Raw genomic sequence first — 13,884 nt, 5'->3', positions numbered from 1 at the left:
GAGACCTGCACTGACCCTGCAGCACAGCACAGCCTGGATTTTTCACCACATTGGGCAAGGCATGGAGGCAGGAAAGAGAGTAGAGGGAATGTTTTTGTTGGGTCTCAGGCAAAATTACGTTTCCTCCATGCTTTCATTTTCTCCCCCAGCCTTCTGCCTCTGAAGGCATTTCCCGAAGCTGATCAGAACATGCAAAGTTCTGCAGTTTTGGACATCTCCGCTCCTGTGCACCAAGGCAATTGCCTCTAGAGCAAGCCTTGCTTTAAGAAGACTTTCCCTAGTTCTCCAGCAGCAAGCTCCATCACTCACTGCACTGGTACATCTGAACTGGCAGAGTGAGTTACCTGCATGTCAAGAAGAGAGACTCTCATGCTGCCAAGTACTAGATCAGTGACTCAGGCTGGCTCTGTGTTACAGCCGAGCTATAACCTTGTTCTCCTGCCTCACCTGCCATTTCCAAGTAATTGCTTTTGGACAGATGGTAAGCTAGTTGCGTGGTTATGTGGCTAGCAGCTTGGCTTTCTTCCCACTCCTCCCAAAAGAAATCTGTTTCAGGTTATACAGTGATAGCTTATTTTTCTCTGTCGTGCTTCCCTTCCAGCACTACAAACCAGTTTACACAGAAGCTGATTGCTTCAACAACTAGAGAACTTCTCTGGCTGGGGCTACTTAATCCTTTGTCTCTTGACATACAAGTGGACACAGCTGGACCAAAGCACAGAGGCACCTTTGCATCATCGCTGTTCTCAGGATAATGCAATAACAGGCAAACATGCAGAGATGCTGCTTGATGTTACTGGTAGAGCCCATCCTGGTCAGGAGAAATCTCTTCTAACGCAAGCAGGGCCAGACTCAATAGCAGAGCTATGCAGAAACGCATGGCATTTTGATTGTCTAAAATAGTTTCTTTCTGTCTTGTGTTCCTGAGCTAGAGTGTTAAAAACATGATTTCCTGCAGTAGTTCCACTCATTCAGGTGTGGGTTGCCTTAAAAGGCTTATTTTCTGAAAATGGTACTGAATGTATTTTTTTTCTTTTTTTAATAAGATTTGCTTTGAAGACTGCACACATTAAAGGCATCACAAACCTAAGTTATTGTGAGCAGCCTATTTCTCTGCCCTGCCTTTATTTCCAAGCTCGTATGATATACTTAAGATTAAAACACTTCCAAGACACTTATTTCTTATGTTTTGGCATCCTCCACTGTAACATCCAATTCCTAACAAAGGCACAGATGTCATCATATGTTGTTTTCAACCCTCCATCTATTCTAATACAAAAAATAATGTGAAAGGATCTAGCAGAATTATAACTAGCCAAGCACAAATAAGAAGGCAATATAAAGGCCTCCACCTAGGATAGTTTAAAAAATTATATTATTATTATTATTTTTAATAACTTATTTTCTCATAGTGAAGAAGTTTATGCCAAAAATTGAAAAGCACCTATATGCAAGGCAAACCCACTACAGCCATAGGTTAGAATAATCTTGTTTTCCTTCAGCTCTTTCACAGAATCTGAAGAACTGTAGATGCTTGTCTGATTAGTTGCTTGTTGGTGGGTTTTTTGTTTTTTTTTTTTTTCTTTTTTAAATTGCAGATTGCCTAAAATTGCTTTAGCTGCAGTTGGAAAAAATTACCTCCCCTACAGCTAGGATAAACTCTGTTCAGCTGGAATCAAGATAAGCAACAGACTTATATTCAAAAGATTGTCATGGAAGAGTCAGTACCCTGAGATAAAGGGAGAAGACGCCGGAAACCAGAAGCTGTGGAAGGAAGGGCATATGTAGTGCAGTGTTCCTGTAGATGAGTTTGGAATTCAATGAGAAGGCAGCAACCAGCAACTGCACACAGGGGAGACACTGGCTCATCTTCCTCTACAGAGCACATGTGGCATACAGGTTTTTCCCAAGGGAGAATCTTGACTCAACATTCCCAGATCTGTCCTTCGAACAGGCAATGGATGATTGCAGTAAGTACTAAATATACGTATATGCACTTGGCCCTGCTCATCCACTGACATCCTCCAGCCTTCCAACCCAAATGGCCAGGAATTCATTTACAACAGACTTTTGAAGTAGTTATCTATAATTTGCTTCCAGACAGTGTTTGTTTCCTTTGCAAAATCAAGTTCATACTTAGAATCCAGAGAAAAACACAGCAAAACACAGAAGGCCCATAGAAAAAAACCCCTAGCTGTGTGCATTATAGAGAAACAACGGAAAACAATTCAACAAATAAGAATCACAAGTCTGTTCTGTGTACTGCGTGCTAAAAGCTACATAAGCACTACAACCAAAGCCCTTTTTATTCTTACTACTGTTGTCAGAAGAGGAAATAAACATTGTTTAGTGCTAGGGAATAAATGCAGGGCCATAAATACTTACAATGCATCATAGTTATAGAAAATAGTATCTCCTCTTAGAGCACATGATGATCTTTCTCACAGCTCAGTAATGCAAAAAGGCTGAGTATCCTTCAAACTCACTTCTTTCTTAACAATCTAGAGATTTACCATTACTGATTATGATCTCAAGTAGGAAGCATGCTGGAGGACAGGAGGACACTACAATAAGGAGAAATCTCAGCTGCAGTTTTTGCTAAAACCTGGTCACGAATGAGAGAATAAAACAGAATTTGTCAACTGAACTGTCGCGCACTGTTGCCTTATTCTGTTCAAGGCATTCATTTTTCACAACCTCCTGTAAAACATTTTTATCAAAACTATAGTTTTGGTCGATGAAGTAGCAATTAGGTCTTTCAGTATTATTTCCTATTTGAGAAGGATTTCATTAGCAATTGGCTGAGCAAATTCACTCACAGGAACAGCTGTGAACCCTGCTGAGGTCATCTGTTAGGTAGTTAATATTTGTTGGGAAGTATCTCACTTTAAGTGTGTCTTGTCTACAAAAGGAATTCCTATGCTTTTTAAGACAGTGTTAAAAGATATTGCACCTCCTGTTTGTTTACATATAATGTTCGATCTACGTTGTCTTTGTTCACTTCTACCAATTTTCCTTCCTACAGGGGACTAACATATCAGAAAGCTTTTTTTGATTGCTTTCAAGTTTCAATTGAGTTATAATCATGACAGCCTAGATACAGAAAGGTTATTAAGTGTTATAAGAGACTTCTGGCCCAATTCTTTCCCATCTACCTAGCAAAAATAAGGAGAAACTCCATGGAAGCTAAAATTCAAATGGATGTCAGAGTAAGCAGGACCTACAAGCATAGCTTCTGCATCAGTAATGAGAGCAGAACAGCCCGCTCTTTTGCTGTAGCTATCACTTTTTAAGGAGCACTGTCCCTCTGCATGTGCTGCACAGTAAGTTCCTTTGCCCCACAGGGACTGATGGAACCACATTAATACTTTAGGACATGTGAAGGGATGCAAATGTGGAATAGATGGAAGTCTCTTTCAAGTTGTCCCACCGATACAAAACCCAGGGATATGCAGCTCAGCAAAACTGGGAAAAAAGGTCATGTCAGAGTATCTTTGTTGACAGTGCATCTCCAAACCTTCTAAGGAAGTCTATACTGTCATTTAAACAGTAAGCACCTCTCCAGGCCTGACTCTCCATCCTTCATGTGGTAGATATGCAAACAAAGGTGGTTCAGGCATGAAAAGCCCCAGCCTCCAGCAATGAAGGAACCCTCCAGTGTATCCTGTGCACAAGGCAGAGGTGTGCCTTAGCGCACGGATGGAGGATGATCCCAAGAACGTATTGCCTAGCTCATGAGCAAGAAGATCTGAAGCCGGTTCTTCCTCAAAGATTGTCTTGAGGCAGCAATAATGTTGCAGAGGAGTCCGGAGAATATACTGTATAGGCCTGCTGTCTAACATACACAAATGGCCATAAGTAAAAGCAGGACAGACAGAGAAATCATCTCTTCTTTGTCTACAGAAGTTAACCTCCATGACTAACAGCTGCTCAGACTAACATGCTCAGCTTCAACATAAAAACACTGTTGTAAACACTCACATTCATGGAAGAGTGCTACAGATTTAATGTTACATATGCAAGGATTTAATTTTGGCTTCCATTTGCAAAATACCTTGTGTAGCAAAATGCTTTCCAGCAATTACATGAACACATAAGTTCAGAATACCAGCAGAAAAAAACCCAGTGTAATAATTAGCAATACTCTTCTTTTTTCAGGATCTCTTCTTTTCCCTTGTGTTCTTCCATCAAACTACCTCATAAATTGAGCAGATGTTTAGCTCATCTGCTTATTAAACATGGTCCACAACAGGCCACTATTGTTACACATATTGTTCTGATGAAGACACATTTCCTGTTCACATCTTGCTCCTCCAACCTGCTGCAATTCTGAAATTGTTTTCCAAATATATTTTCGAAGACAAATGTTTACCATTTCAGAAATACTTATCTGACATAGCAGCTCACAAAACTGAACATGTATTTGACAGCAAATAAAACTAAGCTTCTTCTGTGTGTAACTTGCAGATCCAAGGCCTAAACTTGTGTTTATGTAAGCTGAACTGGTGCTCCAGACTTATTCCTGACATATACTGATGTAAAATTACAACAGAATGAGATTCTTACAAAACATTTATTCACTTGTGAACCAGACATGTTACCATTCTAGTCTGTTTTAAGAGCCAGAGACTGCGATGTTTCTTAGCTTACTTTGTGCTGAAATCTACAATACATTAAAGCTTTCTACTGAAAAATGTCATATTACAGTACTTAAATTCTGTATTCATATTGTTATATGTAAACCACTGTGATTTGGTAGTGCTTCCCCTTTACAGGGCTGTGGCTGTGACGCAAATGAACAGAAAGCAGACCTTCCCGATATACATAGTTTTGCAGTGATTGAACCTCAGAGGCAAGGTAGGTCACCTAAATCAGACATCTGCAGCCTTCAAAATAAAGCATTAGCTGAAGTGAGACCTCTGCTCTATATTGAAAACAGCTCAAGAAAGCAGGCACTCTAGAGGATGGACACCATTTTTGGAAGTCTTATGTCTCTGTGTAGGACCTACACATTTGCTATCACATTAACCTCAGACTTAATGCTGGAGTTTAATATATGTATGTTATAAATTCTGTACGTATGGATACGATTTTATCTCATACAGCTGTATTACGGTAACACTAAGACTTCCATACTGCTAGTTTAATTGCTGACTTTTTCTGGTTTTCTGCCTAATGCCAGAGATGTGACGTATAGATGAAGGATGATCAATGAGAAGCTTTTGCTTATCTACTGAATCCTTTGCGTGTGGTTGAGAGGCTCACAATGTGTAGGACAAAAAATTCTCAAGAAAAATGTCATCAGTGTTTCAGAACAAGTGCACTATGGTGACTTTTCTCAATGGATTAAAAATAATTACCACTTATTGAGGGAAAGGAGAAAATGAAAGCAAATCAGCAACAAAAACATCACAGGACTAAACTAAAAATAAACCAAGAGCTTCTTGCCAAAATCACGCAAAATGAAGAAAGGCTTCTACTAGTGTGCAAGAACAGTGACATCTTGTGGGGGTTTTACAGAAGTGAATTCACAGAGGGACAGAGCAACTACTAGAAACCTTGTGTAATTAAAAGAAACACCACTTCAGTAGTTAATTTAATACATATACAATTAGTAATATTTGGTAGAAATTAGGCTTTATTGCTTTTATAATAAGGAATGAAAATAATAATAAAAAAAGCAGATAAATGGCTAGTAAGAAAAACTTTCAAAACAAAATTTGATGGAGTAGAGTGGCATCCAGATAGCTCTGCAGCAGTTTCCTCTGCTCTCCCAGGAAGTAAAATTCATCATTTAAGTATTACTCATCCAATATAATAATGGCATAAGGGGAAAGTTATGTGAGACTAAACAAGGAATTCTGTTGTAAAGGCATACAGTCAAAACCTAAAAATGACATCCACATTAAGTATTTTTTAAAAACACACACATACAGATATAGTTCCGCTGTTCCTTTCCACCGATGAACAGACTATGCCAAATTTGTTATATGTACTTCTTGAGAAAGCAAAGTTGTATCACAATGGAAAACTAAAATAATATATCCTACTTTCCAGGACAGTGTGCAAGGTTTGGACCCTTCAGATTGTATCAGTATATATGATTTTCTGGAACAAATCTTCAACTGCTGTGAAGTGTCATAACTCAGCCAAGATATTAAACTCTGACAATTTACAACAAGCAAAAAATGTTTTGATTTTTTTTTTAAACAAATTTGCACCCAAACTGAGTTATAGAAGCATAATGTTTACAACTTGGAAGATGATAGATTTTCCTACCATAATGTTCATGTGTTTGTCTTATCTTACCTGAGTAACCTAAGTAAACAGATTACAAGGCAATTTAAACATATAAGCTAATACAAGGTTTACTGGACTCCTCATATATAGAAATGTACTTTGACACTATTTGCAGTTTTACAAATACAAAATGAATTAAGAATTTTAAAACATATTCACTGAGCAGCTATGTCTTCGACATCTGTACAGATCAACAGATGCAGTGGAATTATGTACAGAATTTATCATTTTATTTTTAACAGCTTCTGTGCAACCTGGCTGTAATGTGCATTTAAAGAACTGCTGTCAACATCACAGGTTTGTAATATTTACTGGTTCCAGAAATGGAGAGTACACAACAGGACAACAGCTCCTAAAATAATACTGTGCTATGCAGACATCTGTACATAATTCAAATAGTGCATATTACTCAATGTCTGATGAGGAATAACAGTTAGCTGCTAATACAGACACAGGCATTTACAGGTATTAGGTTTGTTATAGTAAGTATGGGTGAATGAACTTCTCTGTATATAAACATTAAAGGACTTGAATTAGGAAGTTATGTAATAATTAAAGAAAGAAAGTTATATAATAAATAACAAAACTTCCAATTAAACTTGCAGAAGATTAGCACAGTATGAAAAATAATCCTCTATAGTAGCAATGAAACAATTCAGAAGCACTGTCAAATCAAAGGTGTTTCATTTTTATTTTATAATCATAGCAGCAGAAAGTAAAAAAAAGAAAAATGAAAAAAATTTAGTTATCTCTGATAGTCTTGTTATTGTACTTCTGTGTTATTGTACCTGTCAGATGTTTCCTTGTCTTTGTGCTCTGTTCACTCTATAGCTTTTGATTTCTTTTAATTTCTTTAGTCCAACATAAATCCATAGATACTAAAGCACAGTGAATGTGCAATCTGCAGACCAGCGTGAGTGAAAACCCATAGTGATATAATTACGTTTACGAGGTAAGCTTGGAGTAATTTGGAGGAGAAAATTTGCGCTTCAAGTACTTGATAATGTAAAGTGGAAGACAGCTTACAACAGTGATGGCTGACACTTTCCACAGGAAGGTCATAGTTGTGATAAAGGCAACATCTGCAGAAACAAAAAGGGCAAATAAGAAATGGGAGCTGATAACACAGAAACTAGAACTTCCATAGTGCAAAGTCAATAAAACTTTCTTTAATTGTTTGCTTATGCTGTTGTTCGAGATCATGCAAAACTAAAAAAGGCAACAAAACAATAGAGAAAGTTAACCTCAACATTTTGGTTTCTTTTGCCGACTATTTTCTTTGGACAGGAACTTCAGAGTTCCTTTATGGTCCTTACACTGGTTTGCAGCACAAAATAGTTTTAGAGGAAACAGAATCTCAGTTTAAAAATAAGGCTTTCTCATAACAACCTGTTAAGCCAGCCTTTTTTTCTACTAGTAAGAACAATTTTTACCCACAATAATACAAGTTCCCAAGCAGAAATTTTTGTACCACTTCAGATCCTTTATTCCATATTCAGATTATTTTTCTCTGACACAGTCACAACCACTGGACTGAAAGATTCTTAAACCACAGAGATTAAATTATAACCCCCCAAAATAAAGGGAAAACAATGTAGTGACATTGCCATAGGTCACAGTGGAAAGCTATTTTTTTTGAACAAAGATTAACAAGAATGATGACACACTACACTTGCTACTGAAATTCTCTGACCATATCGTATGAGCTGGCAATGTGTGCTCGCAGCTCAGAAGGCCAATTGTATCCTGGGCCGCATCTAAAGAAGTGTGGCCAGCAGGTGGAGGGAGGTGATTTTGCCCCTATACTCTCATGAGATCCCACCTGGAGTACTGTGTCCAGTTCTAGAATCCCCAACATAAGGATATGGAACTGTTGGAATGGGTCCAGAGGAGGGCTATGAAGATGATCAGAGGGCTGGAGCACCTCTGCTATAAGGACAGGCTGAGAGAGTTGGGTTTGTTCAGCCTGGAGAAGAAAAGACTCTGGGAAGACCTTATAGCGACCTTCCAGTATCTGAAGGGGCTATAAGAAAGCTGGGGAGAGACTTTTTACAATGGCATGGAGTGACAGGATGAGGGGGGGATGGCTTTAAACTGGAGGGGGGAAGATTTAGACTAGACATAAGGAGAAAATTCTTCACAATTCTTAAATGGTGGTGAGGAACTGTCTCAGTGAAGTTGTGGATGCCCCCTCCCTGGAGGTGTTCAAGGCCAGGTTGGAGGGGGCCTTGAGCAGCCTGGTCTGGTGGGAAGTGTCCCTGCTCAGGGCAGGGGGTTGGAACTAGATGATCTTTAATGCCCCTTCCAACCCAAACCATTCTATGATATTTGCAATGGTCAGATCATACTTTACTATCATGGGAAGATCCCAGAACCCGGTTAAGGTGAAGAACTGGGTTTTTTTTTGTTTTGTTTTGTTTTGTTTTTTCTTTATTTACAAATGTGTATATTAAATAATTTACTACTCTTTAATGAATCTTTAAAGACTTAAAAAAAAAAAAAAAGTCAAGTAAAGTTAAAGTTCACCTACCTAAGAAAGCTCCAAAAGACACTCTGCCTATACCTGTTTCACAAATAGCGAGAATGAAAATGAAAGGACAGATTTACAGAAAATACGAAAATTACATGAAAAAACCCACAGAGGTTAGCTACACAAAAAGGTAATGAAAGAAACATTAGTAGCACTAACTGAAATATTATTGCCTTTCACATCACAGTCAGAATATTTTAAACAGCAATTAACCCAAAACATTTTGAAAATACAGTGATTTTATATTTGGTTGTGTTTTAAGGCTGTAAGTAGGCAGACATTTTTCTTACATTTGACTTCAAGGTATGATTTACTGTACAAGCAACTTGATCAGAACTGTTCTAATGTGAATGAAAATTCACTTCAGAAAATGCAGTAAAGAAATTATTTACTGTTCCAACTTCACTCATTAGAAATACTTCATATGTTAGGTTTCAATGTATAAACTCGTTTTACAGTTTCAGCCTAAGCCTGCTTAGACATCCTAAAACCCTACGTAACATATCATTGGACATACCTAATAAGGCTATTGTGTGCAATTAATTCAGAAACCTAAAAATCTATTTGTTTCCATGGTTCAGAGCTGTAGAGCAGTATCAAGTGTTTTCGCCTTTCTAATCTGAAATCCCCTGTTGTACTTATTATACCATTTTTTTGGCAAGGATATGATACTTATAAGTAACATTATTGAAAGAAACAGTTAATTTGCCAGTTATGTCAAGCACTATTAGACTGGATTGTTCTCCCCGATACATGGAAGTTGTTCTATACCTTTAACTGTAAAACATAACTTAGGTTTATACTATATTAACATGCAAAAAAGGCTCCCTCCCCCCAGTTGTGATGTGACAATTAAATACGCGTAAAGCACTAAGCAAAAGTGAGACTAATTGAAATGCATTTTCTCAAATTAACTGATTAATTGCAGCCTTTTCAGTACCCTTAAAGATGAAAAAAATACAGAAGTCCTCAAGCTGCAAGAGCCATGCAGCCATTTACTTACTCAGTTGCTAGGAGTTGTCCAGCAAATATGAGGATTATAAAGCACTCCCCTTTACAGGAAGGCTTGCAAGAAACAAAGACCCTGCAGTTTCTACACAACTGTGAACATTACCTGTAAGTGTTTCTCATGGAACAACAGCTACAAAGGCTGGAAGGACTGGCTGTCACCAATATTAAAGACTTGCAAAGGTGAAGCAGGAAGTTCTGCTTTATGAAGTTGTTCCTGGAAGTCTGGACTTAAGAGCCAGCACCTCTATCTGCCCTTATTAATTCCTTTCATTTGTAATCTGGCTGTGGAGTTTATGGGAATCAATACAATAATCTCTACTAAAGAGCTTGTGCATCGGTGTCAGAGAAAATAAAAAGGTACCCTGGCAAACCTGAAATAATGTACAATACAAGAACCATGCCCAGCAGGCTTGTTTCTTCATTAAAATTTGACTCCCAAGGAAGTAACAGAACACCTGGGACAGGTGAAGCATTTACAGATTAAAAATTAATTATATAATGTAAACACACTACTCTAGTGTTGAACACTTGGAACATCAGAGAGTGAAAGCAAAAATATGAGACTCGTAGAAACTACCATATAACATTTAATTTTGCTATGAAAAGTTACAATTGAAGAACTGACAACTCCTTACTGATCAGCTCCTGGAAAAAAAAAAGAGAGAGGAGGAGCTGGATTCTACTCCTTGAGAGGTATAATCAGAATTGTTACATGTATTTCTGTAAAAGTTACATTTGTAAAATCACACTAAGACTGACATAGTTGTTTTTACTGAAGGATAATTTGTTATAAAAAGAAATACGTATTATGTTGATGGTCATATCCTTGACTGCTATGATTTTCAGTTAAGATGCATTCCTTTTTCTTGTGAATGATCAGAACCTTAAGACACAGTATGACCCACTGCAGTTTAAAGTAAAGCGAGCTTAAAATAAGCTCAATATAGTTATGAAATAATGATTCTTATACAAAATACCCTAATAGCCTTCTGCCCCACTCTTGAGCAGTACTTCAGCTCTTTTAAACTTGTGGGTTAGATGAATGAGGTCCATCTGGTCTGGCATGCAAAATAATTCACCAGCTCAGTGAAAGATAATGATTTTTTAAAATCACATTCCTTTCAATAGTGCTAATCTCAAAGCCAATTTAAGATATGCAGTTTGGACTGTAAAGATCAGATCAAGGACGGGAAAAGCATCTGATCTTCATAAAAAAAAAGAGAAAAAATTGAAAAGCACCGTTGTTTGCTATAATACTTTTACTATTACTCACCAAAGTATTCATTTAGAAATGCAAGAGAGGCCACATAGCAGCCAAGACTGAGGAATTCAGCCACCACCATTAACCAGTGCCATGTTCGTATGGTCAGTGCAACCATCAAGAGCTCGGTCAAAATTAGGGCAGTGAAGGAAATGGCAACGACATGTACAAATTCCGATTCAAAAAGCAGCAGGGCTCCATACATCAGAATACCACCTAGGAAAGGCACATAAAGTTAGTGATGCACTGAGCAGTGAAATTTCAGTGTACCAGTTTTTATAACTGCACACTGAACATTTGATTGCTTATTATAAAAACTTCCCAGTAAATTTTGTATAACAACAGTGATCTTTCTAAAAGAACAGAAATTGTTTACTGTGCTTTGTGTGAAGTAGAACCACCAAAGTAAAGCTGTAAAGAAATAAAACTATCAGAAAACTAAACACCTTTTAATGCAATATCTGATGAATTGTTAATTAACCTCATTTTCTCAAGCACCGCAAATAAATGAGATATTGTTGAAAGTGTAATTACTTTTAACTGATTACATAGTTCAGATTTCTTCAACAGTACTTATGTCATTCCATGAAAGAAAACTACTGTGTAAATATGTGCAATGTTATAAGCACTCATTAAAATTTTTCTGGATTAGCATTTAATTAAAGGTGTGTCCTCTTCTAGGCGACATGCATGATCAAAATACCAATCCATGCCATATTTTGAATGGGTCTGGCACACTACAAGAATATCGATTTATGAGATAAACAGAAAGCAATACATGTAAAATTCAACCTGCAGCTGAAAAACAATATTGCTAATAGCAGACAAAAAATTCTCAGTTCAGTAAAATTAGGACACGCTCCTACCTTGGTAAATACTGATTAAAACCCAGATGAGGAAGGTCTTAAATGACAAAGATCTTCCCTAAGGGAAACAAATGAGAGGATAGTTAAACATAAAAAAGCATAAATCTATTCAGTTCATATATTTTTAATAGTTAATCACTAGGGGGACATTTTAAAAGTAAAATAAACAGTCTTTGAAGTGATATAGGCTAAAAAGCTTCTACTTGTTTTTATGATTCTTCATTACAAACTTGTATAGGAATTGCACAAAGTCTAAATTTGGGGGTGGGACAGTTGCAGCCTTAAACACCAAAGATGCTTTACCTTGCAATGCTCTGGCTGGTTTTCAGAGGCATTATTACAGTAAAATTAGTTTATTTTTTATTTAAAATATTTTTATGTCTGTTTTGTAAAACACAGTCTTCAAGAAAAATAGCACTGTGACCTAATCCTAAAGCAAATCAGTAGTTACTAGCCACTTCTAAACTTTAGAGAAACTGTCTATTTGCATTCACAGAAAAAAAACAGGGCTACTATAAATCTTCAGCAAGTAACTATTACCAAATAGTTTTGGTTCACCTTTATGGAACTAGAAAGGTTAAGTCACTCCTGAGCCTCTGGGGAATGCTGCACAACAGGCTGTGAATTATTTTCAGATGAAAGCAGGGAGTCCTCTTACTTATACTTCCTTTCAAATTTTCATCAGCTTTTCTAGCTCTAACTCCATAGGAGCCACAGTAATACTGAATCAGTGTCTCCTCCAGGGTAAGTGGCCACATCTGTCTCTCTGAACCTTGCTAATTTTCTCTTCTTGCACCCAAGCAAGACTCTGTCAACGACTTGTGCCACTGTATCTTCTTCTTTTAAAAAATCGAAAAAGCATTTTCGTCATTAGCATAACCCAGAAAAGAAACCAGTTCCAGGGAATATAAATATAGTCCACATCAACATATGTTTGAGTAGCACAACAGCACTGGTAGAGATTTCCTTTTAGAGTTCATAATATGAAAAACGATGTTCAGAAATACGAAGGCTTCACAGTGTCATGACTAAGGCAGCATGATCATAAATTGTTGTAATACACACTCACAATAAGATTACCTTGTAATACCGAAGTCAAATGTAACACAACTTTTTGTGCTACTCATCCATAATTATTCACTGATCATAACCTGCTCCACACAATGCACCGAACTGTACTCTCCAGTTTCTCCACATCCTCCTTTTTCTTCTAAACAGAAGTATTTAGGTTCTACTGATTTAATGTTCATAGAGGTGCAACACAAGCTGAGAAAGCCAGCGATTCAGCATCTCCAAGAACTGTCATTTAAGACCAAACAAAAAACTTAGCTCATCCTGAGCAGTTTCCAACTACAGGTTAACTTCTGTCTTTGGAAATAAGATGCTTCCAAGTCTCATCAACAGGTTTCCACAGGCAAGCTTACAATTAACTTTAGCAGGTGTAAGGCCCGCTTTTTAGAGGTTAATCATGGGCTGAAATCTCACAAAGAATCTTTAGAGATTCTGAAGACGAAAAAGAGAAAAATCAAGATCTCCAATAGAAGAGGAAAAAACAGCTAATAGGTAACATAGTACAATTAAAAAGACAAAGGAGCTGAAAAGTTTGGACCCTCTTCAACTACAGTCTGCTTCTGAACTTTTAGACACATTGTCAAGGAATCTGCTATCCTGAAAAGGAGTATCTACTTCAGCCTTGGATCATAACTTTTTGAACTAAAAGTTGAAGATGGAGCAGAAGTACTTTTCAAAAAACTTATGGAAACAGAATCTTGAGATTTGTTTCACTTTTTTGGGTAAAGAAATTATATGCTTTCATTGTTTTAAAGTATGTGCAAGCCCACAGAAACAGTATCTACAGATAATTCAGTTCAAATATCTCATTACCAATACCTGCTATTTGAAGAAAGTCAGCTTTT

The 13,884-nt window shown here is 37.2% G+C and overlaps 1 protein-coding gene across 2 annotated transcripts in view; it reads right to left on the bottom strand.

Annotated features, from left to right (window-relative positions):
- Positions 1-5,461: 5,461 nt before the first annotated feature.
- Positions 5,462-13,884, bottom strand: part of ATP9B (ATPase phospholipid transporting 9B (putative)) — a 156,460-nt gene continuing 148,037 nt past the window's right edge. Inside the window, exons 27-30 of one of the 2 annotated variants that reach the window (XM_069853751.1) lie at positions 11,969-12,026; positions 11,115-11,318; positions 8,831-8,863; positions 5,462-7,382 (exon numbers count right to left, since the gene is read on the bottom strand). In XM_069853751.1, coding sequence (XP_069709852.1) covers positions 7,246-7,382; positions 8,831-8,863; positions 11,115-11,318; positions 11,969-12,026 — 432 coding nt within the window. In that variant the 3' untranslated portion in view covers positions 5,462-7,245. The remainder of the gene's footprint in view (positions 7,383-8,830; positions 8,864-11,114; positions 11,319-11,968; positions 12,027-13,884) is intronic. The other variant, XM_069853752.1, reaches the window with a different exon arrangement.

The sequence above is a fragment of the Phaenicophaeus curvirostris genome, chromosome 3, assembly GCF_032191515.1.
Source record: "Phaenicophaeus curvirostris isolate KB17595 chromosome 3, BPBGC_Pcur_1.0, whole genome shotgun sequence".
Taxonomy (NCBI): domain Eukaryota; kingdom Metazoa; phylum Chordata; class Aves; order Cuculiformes; family Cuculidae; genus Phaenicophaeus; species Phaenicophaeus curvirostris.
The sequence above is the reverse complement of the archived record's forward strand: the minus strand, read 5'-3'. Positions and strand labels throughout refer to the sequence as shown.